This window comes from Diabrotica virgifera, chromosome 2 (genome assembly GCF_917563875.1).
Source record: "Diabrotica virgifera virgifera chromosome 2, PGI_DIABVI_V3a".
NCBI lineage: Eukaryota > Metazoa > Arthropoda > Insecta > Coleoptera > Chrysomelidae > Diabrotica > Diabrotica virgifera.
Genome location: NC_065444.1, coordinates 271,129,964 through 271,157,158, shown reverse-complemented (window position 1 = coordinate 271,157,158; position 27,195 = coordinate 271,129,964). Strand labels below are relative to the sequence as shown.

Below are 27,195 nucleotides of genomic sequence, written 5' to 3'. Positions count from 1 at the left end.
AAGAATGTTTGAGTTGTGAAATTATTTCACGAATTTTATATTTGTTTAGAGAATTAAGAGTTGTGGGAACCGAATCAGCCAACTTGGTTATATCAAGTTTTGCGGTGAGCCTCTGTCGGTTATATTTTGATCGGTCAGCCATGTTGCGAGAATGTGAGATTAGATAGATTATTTGCAAATGTCTAAACCTATAAATCGATGCGAAAATGAGAGAATATGTACAATATATTATATATTACACGTTTAATAGTGTGAGATTGGCTTAATAGTATCACCCTGTATGAGCGCAGATTAGTATATGAAATGCAAAACTATAAAATTTCAAAATATATGCAATTTTCCAAAATGGGTATTTTTCAGCAAGTGTGAGACACCCTTAACAAGTATTTAAATTAATTAAATTGAAGGAAAAAACAATTATTTATTTTCTATAGTTTTCTAGAAGTGTAAAATGAGCTTAAGCGAAGCTAAATGTAGCAAAAACTTACAATTTATGCAAGAAAACAAAATTATTTTTAATAATTTTTGTAACCTGTGAACCAGGCTTAATCGGATTCAAAATTATAAATTTAATTTAAATCAAAAGGTTGAACAAACAATGTTAAAATTATAACACCCGTACTATCAGCCAAGAAATGAGTACACTTTTTGTATACTATAAACAGAAAAATATATTTACGAAAATAAAATAATGTAATATATGCAAATATTTTTTCATACAAACAAAACGACTCCTTTATTTGAACAAAGCAAGTAGTTTCTGAAATTGCACGTGTAGACCGGGCTTAACAACCTACCAGCTATTGTAGAGACGTGCTGGGTTAAATACTGAGAATTTGAGTGCAGAAAGAGAGGAATATTTTATTTTTGTGCCGGGGCGGCGTGGCTTGGAAATTTCCAAATGCAACAGAAAGACACTATAAATGAAAAACCGTTATTCTCAGAATAGAGATTATCAAAATATGCAAATACGAAGGACCTTGAGGATTTAATTAATAAATAATTAATATGATACGGCTCGATGGAACAGAAATGTTTAGGCAATACGTAAAGTATCCTTAACAATAGTAACCTATACTTATTGTACGGTTATAGAGTATATTCCCATAGGTAAGCTGGTTAAGAGTAGATAACGATTTTTCATATGTAATTTAAAGTATTATCTGCATAAATGGCACAAAGAATATTTGCTACGAGAGGTATATGGTTCAAAATGCATACAGTATCACGACTAATAAGTTATGTTCACATACATGTAGAGTACTTACAGTTTTATTCCTTGATGACGTGTCACATCAGAGCTCTGATTGAATTCCATAATCCATTTGGTTCATTTGTAAGGCACTCACTAATACGCTAAATAAATCATCGTCGATAATACTGAGCAGATTGAATTATCTGAGCGGTATAAAACGATAGCAAAAAAAGCCGGTAAAATGCGGCCTTTTTACGAATAGCGGGAGCGTCGATAGATTAGAGATGATTCTCGTTAGGAAGCTTTTGACGATCTGCCCCGGCGAGGGGTTCAAATGCGAGTCTCAACAATAACCTGGAGTTTCCAGAAAGGTTACATAAATACTACTTGAATTTTAAGTAATCAGTAGTACAGGGGCGTAACTAATTATTTTAGTGAGCCGTGTATAATATATTTATTGTACAGTGATTTAATGTTTATTTAAACAAATTTGCATTTTCTGTCGTAAAGTATCAATGAAAAACATAATATTTTAAGAGAAAGAACTCAAAAATGTCATTATATGGCATTATATGGCGTTTTTTACATTTTCCTCCATTCCCAAAATACATTATCATCGATTTGGCTGAAAATTTGCCCACATATAGCCAAAAGATAGGACTTTAAGTGGTTAGAAGGATTTAAATTATATTACATGCAGTAATATCAGACTCAAAAGTATATATTAGTCCAGTCGGAATAGCATTTGACCTTGAATGCCGAGCTGCCCAAAATTTTATTTTTCTGATCTTTAGGGGAGTCAATAGTAGGCTAAATTTAAAATCACGAATGAATTCCTCCGTTACGTTAGCCGCCATCTTGATTTTAAAGGATAACCTTTTTTGCTCAATATCTCCTCCATTTTTAACCTTTCGACAAAAATGGTAGGAACTGAAATTGTTCCAAATAAATCGTATTTACAATTATTACAATTTCTTTTTAACAATTTTTGTCGTGAGGTCGATATTTTCGAGTTAATTGTACTTACAGTAGACGCCTATATTTTTGACTATAATATTGCATGTAACTTTTTTGGTATTGTAATATAATTCAAATCCTTCTCACTACTTAAATTCCTATGTTTTGTCTATCTGTGGGCAAATTTTCAGCCAAATCGATTATGATGTATTTTGGGAATGGAGAAAAATGTAAAAGTGGCGTTTTTTAACGTTTTCTACACTATAAAATTTAATCAAAAGCTTGTTTGGAATCAAAGTTACTTGTTATAATGCCATATAATGACATTTTTGAGACCCTTCTATTAAAATATTATGTTTTCCATTGATACTTTGCGATAGAAAATGCAAATTTGTATAAATAAACACCAAATCACTGTAAAATCGCATAAAATAACATTTTGATAAAAAAAGAAGAAGAAGATTTTTTGACCTTAAATATCTTATTTTTACGTCCCGCAGAAGGTATATACCAATTTTCAGACAAATCGGAGGTCCAAAATTTTTTTGCTCCAAAATTGAGTGATTTGAAATGGAATGACCTATATTCATTTTTGAACAACATGTTCTATTACTTTTGGTGTGCCAAGTGACGTTCCGTTGGATCCCAGCTTAAGTCACTTCGCATGTAGAATCAAATGTAGACCACAATTTTATTTCGAATTCCTATTAACCAGTTTATTTTTTGATTGCAGATTATAGTATGTATTCTAGCACTAAGTTTAATATCAAATGGTAAGTTTTCAAAAATCTCACTAAAAACTCTTGAATTAATCTTCAATATTTGTCTATTTTAGTTTTATCAAAACCAGGAATTGGTTTTTCAGGTAAATTGAACATAATAGTAAATTAGATCAAAATAAAAACCTTGATTTAGCAATACCCATGACAACAGCCAATATGACATGTCAGTGCAATCTGTTTATTTTTATTTAGTAGTTAAAATATATTTTATGTCATTTCTTTTACTTAGAACTAGATATACACGTATACAGGATGTCCCAAGATACATAAATTATTATACCAATTTCTGAGGTCAAAAATAGGTTGATTGAACCTAACTTATCTTAGTAAAAATGTGCACATAAAAAAAGTTACAGCTCTTTGAAGTTACAAAATGAAAAAAATTTTTTCCAATATATCGAAAACTATTACAATCCGACAAGCGATAGTTGGCGGGTGACCTTGCGCGAAAATACACAAAGAGAAATACACAATAGACCAGGGCGCATCTGTAAAAATATTAGTACATTTGGACGTTGAGAGGTGACTCAAATTTTTTCACAGAAATTACTTCAAAATAAATTAAATAATAATATTTGAGTTATCCTCCCTCTCAAAAAGGCCCGGAACATTGTTTAAATAATCAAAATGTCAAAAAATTAAGGAAAAATTCGATTTTTTTCTTAGTTTTTTGATTATAACTTTAAAAGTATTCATTTTCGAGAAAAGTTGTACTGACATAAAAGTTGCACAATTAAATTTGTTATAATACAGAGTTGGTTAAAAATTTAAAAACTAGTCACCCTTGTTGCAAAATAGCAATAATTGTGAAAAAAACATACAAAAACAAGTATTCGCATTTTACGTTTTTCATCCATTTATGATACAATTAGGACCTTCATATTTCACCCTGAAAAACTTTATGATACAGTAAAACAATACTGTAAATTTCATTAAGATCGGTGTAATTGATTTTGCAAAATAAATTTTGAAATCCAGCTTTCGTAAAAAAAATTCATTTTTTCAAAATGTTACAGGACTGAAAATAAAGCAGATAGCAAGTTGAAAATTTTTCTGAATATTGAAGTGTAGTACCTTTCATTTGTAATTTTGCGAAATTAAAATCGATTAACACCACGGCGTCAGGAATTTTTTTAAATAAACATTAATTATTGGTGCTACGCGCAGGACAGCGGATAGGTTGCTCTGATTGGGCATTCCAATAACCTTTGATAATGATTGGTACATTTTAATTTTTATTACATTTCGATATAAATATATAAATTTGTTTATTGCAAAATAAAAACGCATACTCTATCCTTTGAAATAACACTTATATTAGCAAAAACTTTCTTTGTTCATATATTTTAACTTAAATAATAAAAGTTTATTATTTTTAAACATATGCAATTGTTTAAACCATATTTCACAAACAATAATAAAATTAGTTTGATTTTTGTGGAATTAAAATATTAAAATACAACAAAATATAGAGTAAGAAAATAATATATTAGATAAAGATTGGAAGAAATTTTGGTGAAAATCAACTTGTGTGAATCTAACACTGCTGTCCTGCGCGTAGCACCAAAAATTATTGTTTATTTCAAAAATTTTCTGACGCCGTGGTGATTAATCGATTTTAATTTTAAAAATTGCAAATGAAAGGTACAGTATACTTCTATAAGCAAAAAAAATTTCAACTTGCTATCTGCTTTATTTTCAGTCCTGTAACATTTTGAAAAAATGAATTTTTTTTTGCGAAAGCTGGATTTTAAAATTTATTTTGCAAAATCTATTAAACCGATCTTAATGATATTTACAGTATTGTTTTGTTGTATCATAGAGTTTTTCTGGGTGAAATATTAAGGTCCTAAGTGTAGCATAAATGGTTGAAAAACGTAAAATGCGAATACTTGGTTTTGTATGTTTTTTTCGCAATTATTGCTATTTTGCAACTAGGGTGACTATTTTTTAAAATATTAACCAATTTTATATTGTAGGAAATTTAATTAAGCAACTTTTATGTTAGTGCAACTTTTCTCGGAAATGAATACTTTTAAAGTTATAATCAAAAAACGAAGAAAAAAATCGAATTTTTCCATAAATTTTTGATATTTTGATTATTTAAACAATGTTCCGGACCTTTTTGAGAGGGAGGATAACTCAAATATTATCATTTGATTTATTTTAAAGCAATTTCTGCAAAAAAAATTTGAGTCACCTCTCAACGTCCATCTCAAAACAGATGCGCCCTGGACTAAATAGGAGAAGGTCACCCGCCAGCTATGGTTTGTCGGATTGTAGAGATTTTTTATTGAAAGTGGACATGTGGCAGCATTATGGCGGGAACTTTTCAAAAAATTTGTGCACCCCATAAACATTTTGTGGGGGTTTTGTTCCCTTAAATCCCCCTAAACTGTTGTGTATGTTTCTATTAATTTTTACTTGGTGAAAGCCACGTTGTCGATTACGCAAGTTTTTTAATACAATTTCCCGACAGGAAGTAAAAACGTCAAAAACATGTAGGTACTTAATTTTTTTTACAATTAATGTGATTTATTTCGAGAAAAATTTAAATACACCAGAAAATGAAGCTGAAAAAATGTCAAAACCTCGCAATTTTTTCATCCAGCATCGATTTGTACAAAAATTTGGGATTAGGCTCATTTCACCCTCTATCACTTTTTATTTTCTATATGGAGCTTGTACGCTTTTGATTTTTTAAGGATGAAATCTACCCCTAATTGTAAAAACATAAAAAATAACATTTTAAACTTTAATATGATAAACATTTGGTTTTTATTAGTTAAATAATGAGGGTTTTATGCTTTAGGATATAATACCATAATACAGGGTGTAACGAAAATACAGGTCATAAATTAAATCACATATTCTAAGACCAAAAATAGTTCGAATGAACCTAATTTACCTTAGTACAAATATGCACATAAAAAAAGTTACAGCCCTTTGAAGTTACAAAATAAAAATCGATTTTTTCGAATATATCGAAAACTATTAGAGATTTTTTTTTAAATGGACATGTGGTATTCTTATGGCAGGAACATTTTAAAAAGAATTACAGTGAAATTAGTGCACCCCAAAAACTTTTATGGGGGTTTTGTTCCATTAAACCCCCCAAAACTTTTGTGTACGTTCCAATTAAATTATTATTGTGGTACTATTAGTTAAATTCAATATTTCTATAACTTTTTTGTCTCTTCGTATTTTTTCGATAAGGCAGTTTTTATCGAGTTGCCGCTTCTTTTTAATATGTTTACATAAAAATTTTATGGGGGTTTTGTTAATTTAAACCCCCCAAATGTTTGTGTATGCTCCAATTAAACTTTTACTGCAATACCATTAGTTAAACACAGTGATTTTAAAACTTTTTTGCCTCTTTGTATTTTTTAGAGAAGGCACTTTTTATCGAGATATTACTTCTTTTTTAATATGGCTCAAAATATACCTAAAAATATAAATCATAAATAAATTTTCATATTATTACCAAGTCTCCATAATCGTACTTAGCCATATACAAATATGTGGTGGATTTGACAAATGTTCAAAATATCTCGATAAAAACTGACTTTTGTAAAAAGTACTAAGAGGCAAAAAAGTTTTTAAAATATATTGTGTTTAGCTAATGGTACTACAATAATAATTAAATTAGAACGTATACAAAAGTTTGGGGGGGGGGGGGTTAAAGGAACAAAACACCCATAAAATTTTTATGGGGTGTCCAAATTTCACTATAATTTTTTATTAAGATACTACTACCATAGGAATGCCACATGTCTATTTTCAATAGAAGATCTCTAATAGTTTTCGATGTATTGGAAAAAATCGATTTTTATTTTGTAACTTCAAATGGCTGTAACTTTTTTTATGTGCACATTTGTACTAAGGTAAGTTAGGTTCAATCGAACTTTTTAGGTCCCAGAATATGTGATTAAATTTATAACCTGTATTTTTGTTACACCCTGTATATCAATTTTTAAAACCACCCTTGTTAGAGCTATATATTAAAAAAAAATTGCAATTTAAAAAAACAAGATGATTTTAAAACTTTTTTGCCTCTTAGTACTTTCTCGAAGAGCCAGTTTTTATCTAGATATTTTAAATACTTTTCAAATCCACATATTTGTACTCGTATTTGGTTAAGTACGATTATAAAGACCTGGTAATACCTAATTAGTATGGTATAATAGACCCAAACCCAGACATCCAAAGTGAAAGTTATCCTTCAACACCAAATTGTTCTATATGGCCCACATATTGTTCAGTAAAAAGTTACACCATCTTGAGCGACGGGTTTTTGGGGGAGGTGGGGGAGAAGTCGGTAAATTAGGAGTTTTCCGTCAATATTTCTAAAACTGTGCGGTTTAGCGTGAACTGTGTTCTACACGAAAATGTCCTACATTAAATTATAAACAAAAAATATAATATGCATAATAGTCCTGTCGCCAGTAGGGGTACAACGGCCTCCTTAATTCAGATGGATTTACCCAAGTTTTCTTTATGTATTTTGACCCGTAGAACACGAATTTTTTGGGTAACAGTCGATCCGGATGTCGATAAGATTGTTATAAACAAAGAACTTGAGGAATCACATAACAGCGATTTTTCGCAAAACAAAGCATTTTTTTGTATATTTTGAGTCATTCTAAGCAAAAAATGTTTTTACAAGTTTTTTCGTAAGATGCATAGTTTTCGACATAAACGAGGTTGAACTTTAAAAAAATCTAAAAATTGAAATTTTTGAACCCGAATAACTTTTGATTGAAAAATAAAATAACAATTCTGCTTACTACATTTGAAAGTTCAAGTCAAATTCTATCGGCTGTGAATATTTTCATTGCTAAAAAATATTTTTTTATTGTTAAACAAAGCTATAAACACGGTGATTGAATGGTGTTTTCAATGCATTTCTAATTCGAAATCGAACGAGTAGGCGCGCATACAGAATTTCTACGTATAATACGTACATTAAAACGCATGCATTTGGCACGGGAAACACTATGTGTTTATAGCTTTGTTTGACAAATAAAAACTTAATTTTTAGCAATGCAAATAATCAAAACCGATGTAATTTGACTTGAACTTTCAAATGCAGTAAGCAGAAATGCTATTTTATTTTTTAATCAAAAGTTATTCTGGTTCAAAAATTGCACTCTTTCGATTTTTTGAAAGTTCAACCGCGTTTATCTCGAAAACTATGCATCCTACGAAAAAACTTGTCGGATCATTTTTTGCTGAGAATCACCCATAACATACAAAAAAATTGTTTTGTTTTGCGAAAAATCGTTGCTATGTAATTCCTCAAGTTATTTGTTTATAACAATCTTATCGACATCCGGATCAACTGTTACCCAAAAAATTCGTGTTCTACGGGTCAAAATACATAAAAAAAACTTGGATAAGTCCATCTGAATTAAGGAGGCCGTTGTACCCCTCCTGGCGACAGGACTATAATCCTTTTAAGACGAACGGTTCCAAAGTTACGGCGGTAGTATAGTATAAGTGGTTCAAAAAAAGGCCTAACCCCGTCATCCAAAATAAAAGTTTTCCTCCAACACCAAATTGTTCTATATGGTCCAAATATTGTTCAGTGAAAAGTTACATCATTTTAAGCGTCGGGTTTGGGAGGAGGTGAAGCGGAGAATTCAGCAAATTAATAGTTTTTTAAGTTTTTCGTCAATATTTCTAAACCTAAGCGGTTTGACGTGAACAATATTCTATATAAAAATGTTCTACATTAAATGTGAAACGAAAATTTTGCTGTTGGAAAGCTATTCATGCGACATTGTCCATAGAAAGTTCAGATTGGGTTTCGTTGTACCAGAGATTTATATGGCTTAGGCCTGTAGAAATCTCTCGGTGAGGTTGAAGTTCCTTCAAGGGCTTTTCAGTAACATACCACCGGTCAATAAAATAGTAAATTATATTGAGAAAACACAATCCTGTTAAAAAAATTAGTTGCTTCACCGCAACTAATTTTTTGATTACCGTTGATTTTAGAACAACTATGCAAAGTATTTTCCTTTCAAATTTAATGTAAAACATTTTTTTATAGAATATTGTAAAAAACTACTAATTTACCGACTTCTCCCCCACCTCCCACTCCCCAAACCCGACGCTCAAAATGGTGTAACTTTTTATTGAACAATATGTGTACCATATAGAACAATTTGGTGTTGAAGGATAACTTTCACTTTATATGTCTGGGTTATGCCTTTTTTTGGATCATACTAAATATGAAAATTTATTAATAATTTACATTTTTAGGTATATTTTGAACCATATTAAACAAGCCACATCTCGATAAAAGGTGCCTTATCGAAAAAATGCCAAGAGGTAAAAGAGTTTTAAAAACACTGTGTTTAACTAATGTTACTACAATAATAGTATAATTAGAACATACACAATCATTTCGGGGGTTTAAAGAACGAAACCCGCATAACATTTTTATGTAAACATTAAAAAAGAAACCGCATCTCGATAAAAACTGGTTTATCGAAAAAATACTAACAAGCCAAAAATTTTTCAAAAATATTGTGTTTAACTAATGGTACCACAATAAAAATTTAATTGGAACGTACACAAAAGTTTGAAGGGGTTTAATGAAGCAAAACCCCATAAAATTTGTATGGGGTATACAAATTTCACTGTTGTTTTTTTTAAGATGTTCCTGCCATAAGAACGCCATATGTCCATTGTTAATAAAAAATCTCTAAGAGTTTTCGATATATGAAAAAATAATCGATTTTCATTTTGTTACTTCAAAGGGCTGTAACTTTTTGTGTGTGCAGTATTGTATATAGGTAAGTAACGTTCAATCAAACTATTTTTAACCCCAGAATCTGTAGTATAAATTATGACCGATATTTTCGGGACACCCTGTATAAATAGTTTGTCATCATATTATTTGCATACACTATGTACCGGGTGTCCCAATAAGAATGGCTCTCGGCCATATCTCAGGAACCGTTTATAGTAGAGCTTTGAAATAAAAAATTTTATAACAAAAGTTGCCTCAGGAAAAGCCTGGAAATTATTTTCATAATTGTGGGACCACCGCTAGAGGGCGTAATTGAATATCAAAAATTAAAAAATCTAAATTTTACAAAATTTTCCTAATGAAGGGGCACTGGAAATCCGATCGTCGTATTCTTCATAAAATTCTACGTATATTTGATTTGACAAGTTTAGGTCTACCTTTGGAAATAAGAGGTGGGGGTGAGTGGGAACCTTGTTATGAAGAACTGGCTGTGAGTCCGGTTATGCTTAATCAAATTTTGCAAACTTGGTCTTGTTGAAGACATATCTTTTTAGTCAATGTAAAAGTTATGATTTCGAACCAGCTTACTGAGTAATATGCCAGCTAGAAGGCGTTATTTAATTTTTTTCAGAAATCTAGTGTTCCTTGGAAAATATTAAATACAAACATGCATTTTTAATACCATATTACAAAATTAAACAAAATTAGCAACAGAATAGCGAAAACCGCATGTTAATACCTTTTTTCTATCTCGAGATATCTTACAAAACGTGTAAATTTAAAAACATAACTGTTACTGTCACCGGTAAACGAAATTCATTAAAAGTAGTGTGCTATGGAAACAACAAAGAAACATTTTCCAGCTGTCAACGTATATTAGGTCTTTTCAACGCTTCTCATTTGTTTCGAGCCTCGTTCATATCTCGTATATTAATATTATACACGGATTATACGGCATATGACAGAGGGTCGAAACAAATGAGAAGCGTTGAAAAGCCCTATTACAAAGAAAAAAAAACAACTATTTAGTGATGACATAAACGTTCAAATTTTTGCCCATCATTTTCGTTGCAAACATTTACTCTTTCAAGAGTAGATTGAACAGCAGTCTCAATTTCTGCTCTCGATATGCTTTGAATGGCGTTTAGTATTCTCTGGATAATGTATTCTAGAGTAGTGTATGATGGGCAACAATTTGAATATTTAGGTCGTCACTAAGTAGTTCTTTTTGTTCTGTGTTATATTTAATTTTAATAGTATTGTTTCTCTTTATATTGTTGTTTTAATTAATTATATTTTTATACGTTGACATCTGGAAAATGTTATTTTGTTTTTTTCCACAGCACACTACTTTTCATTAACTTAGTTTACCGGTGATAGTAACAGTTATGTATAAAATTTACACGTTTCTCGAGATATCTTGAGATAGAAAAAATATATCGACATGCGGTTTTCGCTATTCTATTGCTAATTTAATCTAATTTTATAAAGTATGATTAAAAATGCATACTTGTATTTAATATTTTCCAAAGAAAACTAGATTTCTGAAAAAATTAAATAACGCCTCCCAGCTGGCTTATTACTTATTAGGATGGTTCAAAATTATCACGCTTACATTGAAGAAAAAGATCTGTCTTCAACAAGACCCAGTTTTTAAAATTTGATTTAGCAGAACCGGACTTACAGCAATTTTTTCATAACAAGGTTCCCACTCACCCCCACCTCTTATTTGCAAAGGTAGAGTTAAACTTGTTAAATCAAATATGCGCAGAATTTGATGAAGAATACAATAATCGGATTTCCAGCGCCCCTTCATTAGGAAAATTTTGTAAAATTTAGATTTTTTTATTTTTGATATTCAATTACGCCCTCTAGCGGTGGACCCACAATTATGAAAATAATTTCCAGGCTTTTCCTGAGGCAACTTTTGCTATAAAATTTTTTATTTCAAAGCTCTACTATAAACGGTTCCTGAGATATGGCCGAGAGCCATTCTTATTGGGACACCCGGTACAACAGGACCTCGATTTTTGACCCTTCGCTTCGTTATCGAACGTATTCGCTTTGTATCTATTTAGTGTACAGATAGCGAATGATCGATAACGAAGCGAAGGGTCAAAAATCGAGGTCCTGGACCTCGATTTTTGACCCTTCTTCGTTATCGAACGTATTCGCTTCGTATCTGTTTAGTATACAAAGCGAATACGTTCGATAACGAAGCGAAGGGTCAAAAATCGAGGTCCTGGACCTCGATTTTTGACCCTTCTTCGTTATCGAACGTATTCGCTTCGTATCTGTTTAGTATACAAAGCGAATACGTTCGATAACGAAGCGAAGTGTCAAAAATCGAGGCCCTGGTTCCTAAAAAAACTGATGCGAATCTTAAAGCGTATTTTGTAGAAAATTGAGCAGTGTATTTTGAAGGATAAATACTTATTATTTACATACTGTCACTGTAACTGCCAAATCTTAAAATTTGTCAGATGACCAATTCTGTTCAACCTCAAAAAATTGCGGCTTTAATATTTTATTTAGCAAAAATATATTTTATTCTAATTTATGTAAAAACTATCAGTAGTAATTGCACAAGAGCTCTGAAATTATTGAATTTTTCCCGAGGGACACTTTGACAGTTTTAATTTCACGAGCCAAAGGCGAGTGAAAAATTCACGAGAGCAAAAATTCTATATTAATTTCAGAGGTCGAGTGCAATTTGTTGCGATTATTTCATGAATAAAACTGTTCAAAACCAAAATTTTATTGTAAATTATTTATGTAAGTACAAATTAGTACCATTAAACACACAGTTTTTATAAATATTTGATGATTGAAAGTCATCACTTTTATAATTTTTAAAACATTAATTGTCATTAATGTCACTGAATGTATTTTTTCGTAGCAACGAAGGGCGTCTGACGTAATATGCTTAACGACGGGATATTATCAAAAATTATCACCTTAATTTGCATTTCTGTAGCTTTCTATTGGTCAGAATCTCCTATGAATGAAATAATCATTTATATACTCTTTATAAAATGCAAGAATTCAAAATAATATCAAAATTTAAACCTTAATAATTATTACAATTTATGAATTAACATATATCGTCGGCTTACTGCCAAAACCAACTAACTCCATTTTTAAAATTTTGAGAGATCTACTTTTTAAACTTTAATTTGAAGATCGACTGAATTTAAAAAAATATTTAAGAACTGAAAAATATTTTTTTCATATTTTCCAATTATTAAATCATTATTTAAATTCAGACGATTTTTCATTTCAAATTAAAGCTTAAAAGGTAGATTTCTCAAAACTTTTAAAAATGGAGTTAGTTGGTTTTGGCAGTAAGCCGACGATATGTAGTCAGTTGTTTGTTGTTTGTTTGTTTATTTTATTATTTGTAAAACTCATACAGAAGTAAAAACTTCAACCTGTATTCTGGTATAAAATCATTTATTAAAAAACTATCTAAAAAGTAATCCAAATGGATTGCAAAGCGCTTTCGTTCTAATTCAGAACATCTTCAGTGCCTAGAATGGAATATTTCCACGTTAAACTAAAGCAAAAAGGTTAAAATTGTGACTGTAAGAAAGAAAAAACATGTGGGAATACTTACATTCTACTGAGTAGTTTAAAACTAGCACACTATTCAAAGTGGTATCCCCATAATACATGGTTTAAATATCTTATTTTAGCAAAACATGGTGGCTACTAGTCGATGTTATTAGATAAAATAGAACACATGCTCAAAGGGCAACATGGTTCCCTGCTTAAAAATGCTAGGTACTTGCCAGTTCAATGGGCACATACCAACTGAGAAATTAGGAAATGGACATTCAATATGACAAGAGTGACATGGGATGACAAGATAAAGCCAATTTTTGGTTAAAGCTTAAAAAGTGTAGTTTGGTTTTGAATTTGTAGCAAAATATAAAAGTTATTATAAATATCTGAAAATACAATTTTAATTATTTAAATATTATAATCTACTGTAAAGTCTTAATTAGTAACTCTCTATTTCAGAAAAACTTATGGATTTTATAGATTTAATGTGGGTATATTTCATGTTTCAAAATATGACGTCATCGAATGTGAAATGACAAGATGAAAGTTGTATTTAGTTAAATAAAATGAAATAAACTACAAACTAAACAATTAATGTTTTGACGTGGAAGAATAGAAAGCTAAATAAACCAAAAATCAGAGTTTTAAGAGGTTTTTATTACATGTACTGTTGGTTGCCTAACAAGATGGTAGTGGTTAGAGTATTTAGAGATAGCAGCATATGCATAAAGCAGCTATTTTTAATAACTTTCATCTTGTCATTTCACATTCGATGACGTCATCTTTTGAAACATGAAATATACCCACATTAAATCTATAAAATCCATAAGTTTTTCTGGAATAGAGAGTTGCTAATTGAGACTTTACAATAGCTTATAATATTTAAATAATTTAAATTGCACTTTCAGATATTTATAACAACTTACATTTTGCTACAAATTCAAAACCAAACTACACTTTTTAAGCTTTAACTAAAAATTGGATTTACCTTGTCATGTCATATCACTCTCGTCATATTGAATGTCCATTTCCTAATTTCTCAGTTGGTCTGTGCCCACTGAACTGGCAAGTACCTAGCATTTTAGAGCAGGGAACCATGGTGCCCTTCCTTTGAGCATGTGTTATATTTTATCTAATAACATCGACTTGCAGCCATCATGTTTTGCTAAAATAAAATATTTAAACCATATATTATGGAGTCACCACTTTGAATAGTGTGCTAGTTTCAAACTACTCAGCAGAATGTAAGTATTCCCACATGTTTTTTCTTTCTAACAGTCACAATTTTAACCTTTTTGCTTTAGTCTAACGTGGAAATACCTCATTCTAGACACTGAAGATGTTCTGAATTAGAACGAAAACGTTTTGCAATCGATTTGGATGACTTTTTAGATAGTTTTTTAATAAACGATTTTATACCAGAATACAAGTTGAAGTTTTTACTTTTGTATGAGTTTTTTAAACTGTGGTATACAGCCAACTATTGGGTTTTTCCCATTGATTTTATTTTTATTATTTGTCTGTCATAATAAATATCTCGAAAAATATTCAAAATTACAGCCGCAATCTTGGAACGCGTTTTGGCTACCTGTTGATCGCTACTGTATCACCTTAATAATTATTACAATTTATGAATTAACATAACGTAATCAGTGGTTTGTTTGTTTATTTTAACTGACTTTGACAGTCTGTCATAATAAAAATATAATATAATGTCAGACCAATCAAATACACTGCTGAAAATGATCAAATCTTACTAAGAGGTGTATCAGTTTTTTTTAGGAACCAGCTGTACGTACACCCGACTTCCATATTGCCATAACCTTAAAAAAATGGAAAATCTGTTTTCTGGCCTAATACGTTCCTTTAAGCGTTGAACTATAATGTCTTTTTCTTCTTCTTCTTTTTGTATAGACATGACTTCATATGGAAATGACATGACATGATAGGTTTTTTCAATGTGTCTCTAGTAAGTTGTCGTTCCATCGTTTTCGTGGTCTTCCCACTGATCCTCTTCCTATTGGTGAACCGTCTCTCGCTGTCCTTACTACTCTATTTGTTGTCATTTAGCTTATGTAGTCATTCCATTATATTCTTCTGTTTCTTACCCAGTTATTAATGTTGTCCACCTTGCATCTCCGTCATATATCTGTACTTCTAGCTCTGTCCCATAGAGTCTTACCATCGATTTTTCGAAGAGTTTTCTCCGAAGGGTCGAACTACAAGAAAAAGAAGAAAAGTAGCAACATTTAATCTTTGAATTAACAAGAGTCTACACAACCTACCTCTATGTTTGGCTAAATAGCGCTACATAATTTGTAGCATAAGCATAATGGAAATGCGAATGCAATGCATTTATCTCAAAACTTCGCTTTTGGGGTTAGGCCACTCTTGCTCTGACCGCATCAAATATGTTCCTCTACTGTGTACTATGTCATATTGGTGATATTATCTTCGATTTTTATTTCCAGCTTTCACTTAACGGTATATTTTTACCCTTTAAGGGGTCTACCCCAAAGTCCCGACAGTCAAAACCCCGACAACCAAAATCCCGACGGCAATAATCCCGAGAGGCCAGAATCCCGACAAGCCAAAATCCCGACATGCCAGAATCCTGACACGCCAAAATGCCGACAGCCAAAGTCCAGGCACATGCTGGAGTGTACAGAATAATTTCAGAATTTCAAGAACAACAACAAACCGATTATCAAGTGGAATATGTACTTCGTGGAGAACCTGCACCAAAACGAGAAAAAAAAAACAATTGAAAGAGACAATTTTAATAATTGTCCAGATACACCTGCTTTAGATTTTCTTCGCGGGATTGCTCATAACTTATCATAATTAGTACCCGTACTTACTAGTAAGTAAGTAAATAATTTTTCAATTTAAATATGTATATGATTTGGTACTGCATTTGAAAAAGGAAACAATAAATATTCAAAATGTGGTGGTCGGGATTTTTACTTATGCGAGGAGTGTGGGATGTCGGGATTTTGGCATGTCGAGATTTTGGTATGTCGGGATTTGGGCGTGTCGGGATTCTGGCATGTCGGGGTTCTCGGGTGTCGGAATTCGAGATTTTTGCTGTCGGGATATTGAGTGCCACCGATTTTTAAAATAGTTTAATATTTTGCAATTTTATAGATTTTTTTGGCATTGCAGAAAAATTGTCAGACACATTTGGTAAGTACTATTCAATTTTTTCTTATTTTTGCTTTAATTTTTTTTATTGATTTGTACTGATTGGGATTTTTCTATTTTAGATTAATATTATTATTTTTTATCCAATTATTTTATTTAAATTTTAAAAATTAAAAAAAAAACAGGAAATTGAAATGTTCAGACATTATAGCTTAGACTTAAATTGAACCTTATCTTCCATATATTTTGACGTTTGAACTGACATTTGTGAATTTGTTAAAATTTATTTAAAAATTTAAAAAATGTTTTAAAATTAATTATTTTTTTTATTTACAAATTTTAAATGCCAATTCAGTAAACATCCAGCATAACCAAGGCAATGATAATGTTGGAAAAAATTTTATAATATAATTCATTTGTAATTATTTTTAGACCAAGAAAAATTTTCGGAGGTCATTACAGAACTCCATGATACCATCAAACAGGGCATAACTGAAGCCAAGGAACGTATGGCCTCTCTAGGTAATTATCTTTTTGTAATCCATATAATTCTTTATAGTCCATTCTTTTACGGTTTTTGCCCTAAATTTTAAAGAACCGCTTGGATTCACATGAAATTTGGCATACGTATAGCTTACATGTCAAAGAAAAAAAGTGATATTGTGCCGATGTGTGCTTTTGCCCTGGGGGTTGACTTTCACCCCCTCTTGGGGGTGAAAAAATATATGTCCAAAATAAGTCAGGAAATGGGTAAACTGACTAATTTTAAGTAACTTTTGTTCTATAGAGCTTTTTCGCTAAGTCAACACTTTTCGAGTTATTTTCGAGTGAATATGTCCATTTTTAAACAAAATAACCACATTTTTAGACGGTTTTTCGCAAATAACTCAAAAAGTAAGTACTTTGTCGAAAAAAACGTTCTTAGCAAAAATATAGCCTATAAAAAAGTAAAAAAAAATGGTGTACACGTTAGGTCTCTGGATCTCGTAGAACCAGAGTTATAGCCAATGAAAAATAGATTCATATTCACCAAATTTCAAATAGAATATTTCGACGTGAAATATTCAAAAAATTAAGCACTTTTTGGGAAAAGCCCATTATAACTTTTGTAAAGTATTTAAAAAATCTTTATTTCTGTTTTTACAAAAAATTTCTAGCATTAAATTTAAGAAAGTTACGCTCAAAATAAAGTTGGTTCCTTTTTGTTTTTGCAAAAAAAATTGGGAAGACCACCCCCTAATTAGCAACTTAAATGAAATTAATCATTACCGCTCCACAAATTATTTTACTTATGTTGTGTTTATATGATTTGTAAGTTTCATCGATTTAAAGTGCTTATTTTTGAAAAAATTTGGTTTCAAAATAAAATTTCTAAAAATTTAAATTTTGAAAAATATGCTTTTTTTCAAAATAACTTAAAAATTGTTAGAGATACCAAAAATCTCGAAAAACAAAAAAAGTCAGATTTGCTTTACTGAATATCATGTATTATTTTGTTTTTCTGTTAGACAAAAATTTATTGAGATTTGGTGTTTCTAAATTTGCATACATTCGTGATCAGTGACTCGTTCAACCCCTTTTAACTACAGCCCTTTCAATAATAAGGACTTTGAACCGATGAAACTTACAGATCATATAAACAATATATACACGAGTCAAGAAACTTGTGAAGTCGTAAGGATTAAGTTCATTTAAGATACTAATTAGGGGGTGATTTTCTCGATTTTTTTACCAAAACCAAAAGGGACTAACTTTATTTTGAGCGTAACTTGTTTAATTTTGATGGTAGAATTTCTTTTTTTATAAAACAAAATGAAGCGTTTTTTTAAACACTTTAAATAAGTTGTAATGAGTTTTCCCCGAAATGTGCTTCATTTTTGGTTATTCCACGTTAAAGTATTCCATTTGGAATTTGACGAATATGAACCTATTTTTCATTAGCTATAACTCTGCTTCTACTAGATGTGGAGACGTGACATATACACCATTTTTTAAAAATTTTTACAGGCTATATTTTTGCTAAGAATGTTTTTTCGACAAAATACTTACTATTTGAGTTATTTGCGAAAATCCGTCTAAAAGCGTGGTTGTTTTGTTGAAAAAAATGAACATATTCACTGCCAAATAACTCGGAAAGTATTGACTTAGTGAAAAAACTGTATAGAACGAAAGTTACTTAGAATTAGCCAGTTTATCCATTTCCTGACTTTCTTTGGACGAATATTTTTTCACCCACAAGAGGGGGTGAAAACCACCCCCAGGGCAAAAGCACATATCGGCACAATATCGCTTTTTTTCTTTGACTTTTTAGCTATGTTTATGCCATATTTCATGTCAATCCAAGTGGTTCTTTAAAATTTAGAGGTTTTGCAATATTTTACCGTTAAAGAACGGACTATTATAATTCATGATATATTACAAAAATGAAATACGCTAAATTAAATTAATTAATTAATTATTTATTATAACATTATTAAATTAAACTGAATCAATGAAAAAACTAGAATCATTCGAGCTGTGGGTGTACAGATGAATTCTGAAAATATCGTGGACAGAACACGTCACCAAAAAAGAGGTTCTGAGAAAGATGAATAAAGAAATGGAAACCTTAGATACCATCAAAACAAGAAAATTGGAATATCTCGGACTTATTACACGTGGAGAGAGATACAAATTGCTCCAATTGATTATACAGGGAAAGATTCAACTAAAAAGAAGCATAGGGAGACGCAGAATATCGTGGCTGCGCAACCTAAGATAATGGTACGGATGTACAGCTGGTTCCAAAAAAACTGATTCGACTCTTAAAGCGTATTTTGTAGAAAATTGAGCAGTGTATTTTGAAGGATAAATACTTATTATTTACATACTGTCACTGTCACTGCCAAATCTAAAAGTTTGTCAGATAACTTACTTACTTACTTAATCAAGAAATCGTCTACCTTTCGGTGTGAGTTGTTACGGAGTTAGGTTCTCCGTCGTTTTCTTCCACATATCCTTCCATTTCCTTCTATCCATGGCCAATGCTTTTGTTTCCTCCCATTTTATTCCTCTTTTGTCGGCCGCTTCCCTCACTTCTTCTGTCCACGTCTTTCTTGGTCGTCCTCTCTTCTTTCTTCCCATATCTCTCGCTTCATATATCTGTCTTACTATCTTTTCTTCTCCTCTTCTCAGCACATGTCCGAGCCATCTAATTTGTCCTTGTTCAATTGTTGTTGTAACTGGGTGTATTTTCAGATTTTGTCTAAAGGTTTGATTTCTAATTTTATCTTTCCTTGTTTTTCATTTCTGTGCTTATTAGTCTATTTTTTTCCTTTTTGTTAATGCTCAAGATTCACAGGCATAGGTTAGAGTGGGTTTCACAATCTTTTTTACTATTTTGGTTTTTATATTCTTAGGTATTTCTTTCTTTTTTAAAAAGTTACTCTTAATACTATTGTACAGCTTACCAGTCTTTCATGTATCTCATCTTCTAATTTACCATTCCGGCTTATGATTACCCCCAAATACTTATATCTGTCTACCTGTTCAAGTTGCTTGCCATCTACTTCTATTTTGTGTTTTCCGTTTTGTCTTCCAATTATCATTGTTTTTGATTTTCTTTGTTTATTTTCATGTTTCTGATTTTTAGCTCTTCATACAATATGTTTATATTTTCTTGTATTGTTTTTCTGACTCCCCAATGATCACCAGGTCGTCTGCGTAGCATAGTTTTGTCATTTGTATCATTCTCAACTTCCAATATCCTACATTATATTTTCTCCATTTGTGTTTGCAGTTTTTTATTACGTCATCTAGTACTAGGTTAAAGAGTAGTGAACTAAGGACACAACCCTGTTTTAATCCAATGTTGCTGTCGAATACTTTTGATTTTTCATTTCTTGTCCTTAGATAGCTTTTCGTTTTTTCATATAAACTCTGGATGCATCCTATTAGACCTTGCTCAATTTTTCTCTTCTCTAGTATTTTCCAAATATCTTCTCTTTTAATTCTGTCGAAAGCTTTTTCCATATCTATGAAACATGCATGTATTTCTTTTTCTGTTTTAAGAGCTTTTTCTATTATTTGTCTGATTATGAAAATCTGATCATTCGTCCCTCTTTCTTTTCTGAAACCACTCTGGCTCTCCTCAAAGGTGTTCTCTAGTTTTTCTCTTAGCCTGTTTTCTAGTATACTAGCATAAAGTTTTCCTACTGTGCTTCCTAGTGTTATTCCTCTATAGTTTGAGCATTCTTTGCTATCTCCTTTTTTATACAATGGTGTTATAATGCCTATCTCCCAGTCTAGTGGTACTTTCTTTTCTATCTTAGCTTGGTTCATGATGTTAAATAATTCTTGTTGTCTTTCTTCTTAATTCTGTTGTCAGATAACTTATTCTGTTAAACCTCAAAAAATGGCTCCACATGCTGGCAAAGAACTAAAATTAAGAATTGTAACGAAATTAGAAGATGGTTGGTCACCATCTGCCGTAGCGAACCATTTTAACGTAATCAGAAAAACCGTTTTTAATATTAATGAAAGATAGAGAGAACAAGAAACTCTCAAAAGAAAGCAAGGTTTAGGAAGAGCTCTCTGAAGAAGGCAATTTCATAGTTCCTTTCACGCAGATGGACTGAAGACTACAATCTGTTATCACTGCTGATGAAGATATTACAAAATATTAATTTTATTTTTACATACCTAAATTTAAAACCTATAGTTTTGGTCTTCCAGACCCTCGCTTTCTTTCGAGAGTATCTTGTTCCCTCCATTTTTCATTAATAGAAAAACTATGGTTCTGCGGTAAGACCCCATTTTAACAGTCCCCGTTTCAGCGGTTCTCGATTCCACCGACCCTTTTCAGCAGTCCCCGGTTCGGCGGTTCTCAATTCCACCGACCCGTTTCAGCGGCGTTTGGTTCTGCAGCATGCCGTTTGAGAGGCATCCTTCAGGAAAATGAGTAAAAACAGGAAAAAAATTTAATTTTTTGTTTACTTGTTTTTCAAATCTTCGCTATTTTCTATTATATTGTAAATGGTTAGGGAATAAAAATTTTATATTTTGCAGTTATGTCTAACTTTTCACACCCTATCAAAATAGCTATCAAAATGACAGTGTTGCCATTTAAGAAAATCAATGATGACGTCATATATCTAAATTGGGACACCCCGTATCTAAAAAATTTAGATTCGAAATACTAATCGACACGTCTGAGTCTTTTTCAAGAAAACAATTAGTATCTGAACTATTGAATTTATTCCAAATTACAGACCCAGTCTGTATTTATTTTAAGACAATTTTAAAAATTTATTTCTTCACGAAATATGAAATGTGTTGAAAATGTTTATCCGGATGCTGGGTCATTAAATTGATAAACGTAATTTCAGTTGTAACTGTAATAATGTAATAAAAGTTAGTTTCCGTGTTAACAAGAATAAACATAGAGGAAGTTGCCTAGCCCCGGGCCCCACGTTGTTTTTGAATTTAAAAAAATTCAAATTAGAAAAAATTCCAATATATCTTATTATGTTCTACATAGGTGTATATTTTATTTATATTTTTACCAAGTGTTGCAGGCGTGAAAAATTTTTTTCTTGAATATTGCATTTTTGTGAGTTTGAGAAATGTTTCCTAATGTGAGCCCCTAAAAGAGTTTTAGAGCAAATTTTAGGAAAAGCTTAAAAGTAATAAAATTTACAATTTAATTTAACAAAATTATAATTTTACATTGAAATATAATATTTGACTACAGTCAAGTACGACAATAGTCGCATATGTAGTTTGTCTTCTTCTGCCCCTGCACACTCAACCTGAGCTCAGAGGAAACACACAAGGCATTTAACCTAACGCTGTCCTTTGCAATCATCTAAAAATTAAACACAGCAAAACCAATGTTTCGCATCTTCTTCAGCTGTGACGGAAGATAGACCTGGTGGAATTTCTAACGCAGAAGAACCTGAGGATTTGGTGTCGTTCGAGTCTTCACCACTTCACCGGAGCTATATTCTCCTTTGAACTTAAGACTTTTGTTAGCTTTATCTTTTCTTTGCAACAGGAGACATTTTAAACCACGACCTTTACCACGTGTCTGTTGTTTACTGGCCTTAGCTACTTTCTTCTCTCTAATTGTTGCAGCCTCCTCTAATAGAAGCTCGTTAGAGCCCCACAGACCTCTTGTGGGGCTCTAATAGAAGCTTGTTTCTTAATTCTTGGTATAGGGTTGGTACTGCATGATATCTGCAAAATATTATCTATCAATTTCAATTTTATACGACAGAAAAGGGGGTCCACATTAGGAAATTTTGAGAGCCCGGATTAAGCAACGCTTAACTAAAATTTAAATATCAAATTTCTTATTTTAAAAATTAAATATGTCCTCTTTAAAATAATATTACCATTAAATGACTTACCAATATAATATTAAATACCGTCAACACAAACTAAAAGCGCGCCAAAATTTTCCAAAACAATATTTAGCTTATTCACTGAATATACTTCAAACGCCTTACGATAGCGACTGAAATCGTCGGCCGTGCTTTGGTCTAACAAGGAGGTCCCACAAGCAACACTGCTTTTCAGCAATGTTGCCGCCTTACAATTGTACCGTACCTAAATATCAACCTAGGGGCCCGCTTTAGGAATGGGACCCGGGTTTGGGCAAGTTCCTCTTAATTAAATTTTGACGTTAAGAATGTGTATAGTTACGAACTGTCGCGGTTACGAACTGTCGCCGTTACGAACTGTCATCGTTACGACTTGTCCGTTATCATTTATGTGGTTACGGACGTCGAGTTACGAGATATCTGGTTACGGAAAGGGCCTAGCCGGGTAAGATGATGAAAAGTGCCCCCAACTCGATTCGAATTCCATATAGGTTACCGTTTAGCATATATAGTGAAACTAACTTTCTGACATTTTTAGCCCCCTAGGTGGTCATGTGACCCACCTAGAGCCTAATTAGGGTTTTTACGTTTTTATTTTTTATCTCAGCCGCATCGAGAACTAGCGAAAAACTTTAAATAAAAAGTTGTAAGCTTTAAAAGTTCTGTCTGAAAATTTTTTTTTTAATTTTTGGCGGGAAATTTAAATTTTAGAAAGATTTTAAAATTTTAAATAAGTATAAAAAAAATAACTAAGACATTCGTTGCCACGAAAAAAATATATAACGTGTATTTTTGCATAATATTTCACTCTGAATTTTTTCAAATTTTTAAAATTGGTGAAACGCACCGTTAAAAATAAAAAACCGCATTTTTTCGTTTTTTTTTTTGGTTTTTGATACAATTTTATCCATTTTTTTCAAAAAAGGTAACACCGTTACTGGAGTAGGTAAAAAACTGAAAAATATTTGGGGCTTTCTTAATAAAAATTTTTTGTAACGCCATCCATTTTCAAGATACAGGGCGTTGAAGAAAACAAAATTTTACACCTTTTTTAAGATTTTGCCGAAACTACTGGCAACATTGTAATAAAACTTGGCGGGTTTTATATAGGATTTGATATTCATCATTGGCGTGCTTAGGGGTAATGGTCTGAACTTTTCAAAGAAAAAAAGATAGTACGCCACTGACATATTTTAAATTAACAATCATTTGTGAATTCCTCGTTCAATTTGCGATAAAAAAACTAGGTATCTTCTCATTTTTTCATACTAGGCGCCGTTTTGCTGCAAAAAATAAAATATCTTAACGCTTCCAAAGTATTCGAATTAGTTTTTATAATGGATGTACGAGTTTATGTAGATGTAGAAACTACTAATAGTATTTTATTTCATAGAAGTTCGAATACTTTGTAAGGGTTAAGATATTTTATTGTTTGAATAAAAATGGCGCGTCGTATGAAAAAATAGGAAGATAGATTTTTTGTCACAAATTGAACGAGGAATTCAAAATCGATTGTTAATTTGAAATATATCAGTGGCGTACTATATTTTTTCTTTAAAAAGTTCAGGCCATTACCGCTATGCGCGCCAATGATAAATATAAAATTCTTAATTGTATGTCAAAACATGCACCACAACTATCTCTTAAAACTTGCCAAATTTTATTACAATGTTGCCAGTAGTTTCGGCAAAATCGTAAAAAATGTGTAAAATTTTGTTTTCTTCAACGCCCTGTATCTTGAAAATGGATGGCATTACAAAAAATTTTTATTAAGCAAACCCCAATTATTTTTCAGTTTTTTACCTATTGTAGTGACGGTGTTACCTTTTTTGAAAAATATGTATACAATTATATCAAAAAACGAAAAAAAAATCTAAAAAATGCGGTTTTTTTATTTTTAAAGGTGCGTTTCACCAATTTTAAAAATTTGAAAAAATTCAGGGTGAAATATTATGCAAAAATACACGTTACTTATTTTTTTAGTGAAAACGAATGTCTTAGTTATTTTAATTTAAATTTCCCGCCAAAAATTAAAAAAACATTTTTTTTCGGACAGATCTTTTTAACGCTTACAACTTGTTTATTTAAAGTTTTCGCTAGTTCTCGATGCGGCTGAGATAAAAAATAAAAACATAAAAACCCTAATTAGGCTCTAGGTGGGTCACATGACCACCTAGGGGGCTAAAAATTTCAGAAAGGTAATTTCACTATACAGTCGAACCCGCTTATTAGAATACCTGTTAAAGGAATATCCCGGTTTAAGGAATAGAAATTTGAGCTCCCAAAACGTTTCTACTAGCAACCAATGACCTGTTATTAGAATAACCCGGTTATACGAATACTTTTGCTTGGCACCAAGGCTATTCCAATAAGCGGGTTCGACTGTATATGCTAAACAGTGACCTATATGGAATTCGAATCGAGTTAAGGGCACTTTTCATCATCTTACCCGGCTAGGCCCTTTGATGGTATTGTTTATTTTTTCTCGTAGGAATCTTAAATCCCTACTTGTATAAAATCGATGTAGAAATTGTATTTACAGTGTTTAGCTTTGTTATTATTTTTTTACAGATAAGAAAGTAGCTGAAGCGGAGGAAAAAGCTGAGGAAGGGGAACAAGCTGAAGAAAAAGCTGAGGAAAAGGATGAGGATAAAGCTGAAGTCGAGGATAAAGATTAGAGGAAGAATCTAAAGAAGAAGCGGTATAAATTGAAAATTGTATTGAAAATAATTATACTTAAAATTCTTGAAAAAAGTAAGAGTATTATAAAAATAAAAAAAATTGGAACGTGAATAATATGGTCTTTTATTTAAATTCAAGTATGTTAGTAACAATAACGAAACTGTTTGGTGAAACATTGACAAAGAACAAAAAAATATAAAATGTATTTCTAAAGCAGATTTAAAGATTTAATTTCAAATTCATAAAAAGTGCAATATTGTTCTAAGAACACATTGGAAGAGATTTTTGCACCATTAGGTCTACGTGATGACAATGATGTAAATGGCTATACACGGTGCGCCAAACCTCTGGTTTTCTTTGATTACGGCTAAATTATAGGATATACAAAAAATGTTTTAACAAAATTAATGTATATGGAAGCCGTCTATAATTTAAAATTATTTTAGATTATACAGGGTGAGTCAGAACGACGGTAGGAACCAAAGTTTTGGTTTTTTTTTAAATGGAACATCCTATATATTAAATCATTTTTGAATATATTTTTTAAAAATATTAAGAATTTATATAAAGTATTATAGGCCTAAAGTTAACAATTTTCGAAATATTTACACTTTTATTGAGAAACATGGTAATATTCAAAGGGCTGTGAATTAGGCTTTCAACGTAGGTAATAAAAATTTTAATGACATGTCAAAGTTTTTTAGTATACTGTTATTTTTAAATAAATTAACATATTTGACATATATCCATAAAATATACAGTGTGATCACTATTTGCAAATACAAATCATACAATACAATACAAAATTATTTGACAAATAAACATCGATTTTCGCTTAAACGAAATGTTCAAACTGACAAGAGACAGGTGGGTGACAGCTTTAACATTGAATTTCAGCGAAAAACAATATTTATTTGTCCAATAAACATTTTTTTCCTTTTTTCTGACAACATTAAAACGTATTTTGAATTAGATAAATTACACACATTCTTCTTTTTGTCTCAATTATTTTAATTAAAAAAATGTTTTTTGAAAACCTTGTATAAAAAATTATGTTAATGTTTATATTATGGAATAGAGAATTGAATACCCTTTCAAATGAGCTATCACATGATCCCTATTCCCATTTAAAAAAATCATCGATTACGTCATCACGACCAGATGGATGGCGTCACTAGTATGATATATATGCCAAAAAATCGAAAATTAAAAATGAAAATCGACCAGTGTCGGGATTTTTCCTTAAGGTCGCCGGTTTATGAAATAATGAATTTATGCCTTACTTTATGGATGCACTGTGCTGTTATATCTATTCAAAAAGGAGTAATATAACAGGAGTAATACCCCAGGATTGGTTCCTGTCCACGTTTGTAACACTATCAAAGTCAGTACATGCGACAGAATATTTACAGTACAGAACAATTTCCTTAATAAGCCACACACTTAAAACATTCCTCAAAATAATGCATGAAAGACTATACAAAAAAATAAAAGAAGATGTACATGACACCAAGTTTGGATTAAGAGGAGGACTAGGAACAAGAGAGACTCTGTTCGCTTTTAACGTTCTCTCGTAAAGACGCCTAGATATGATCCAGGATCTCTAAGTCTGCTTTATAGATTATCAAAAGGCTTTTCATAGAGTACGACATCAGAAAATCGCAGAACTTTTAAAAGAAAAGAACGTGAACAGTCGAGATATACAGGTTATTGTAAATCTGTACTGGAATCAACAAGAAAAGGATAAAATCG

The 27,195-nt window shown here is 31.3% G+C and overlaps 1 protein-coding gene across 1 annotated transcript in view; it reads left to right on the top strand.

Annotated features, from left to right (window-relative positions):
• LOC126880982 (uncharacterized) overlaps positions 1-25,543 on the top strand; it is a 38,416-nt gene extending 12,873 nt beyond the window's left edge. The window contains exons 2-6 of the mRNA XM_050645064.1: positions 2,886-2,925; positions 2,988-3,017; positions 16,403-16,441; positions 16,832-16,921; positions 25,333-25,543. Of these exons, the coding sequence (XP_050501021.1) occupies positions 2,886-2,925; positions 2,988-3,017; positions 16,403-16,441; positions 16,832-16,921; positions 25,333-25,439 (306 nt within the window). The 3' untranslated portion in view covers positions 25,440-25,543. The remainder of the gene's footprint in view (positions 1-2,885; positions 2,926-2,987; positions 3,018-16,402; positions 16,442-16,831; positions 16,922-25,332) is intronic.
• Positions 25,544-27,195: the final 1,652 nt, after the last annotated feature.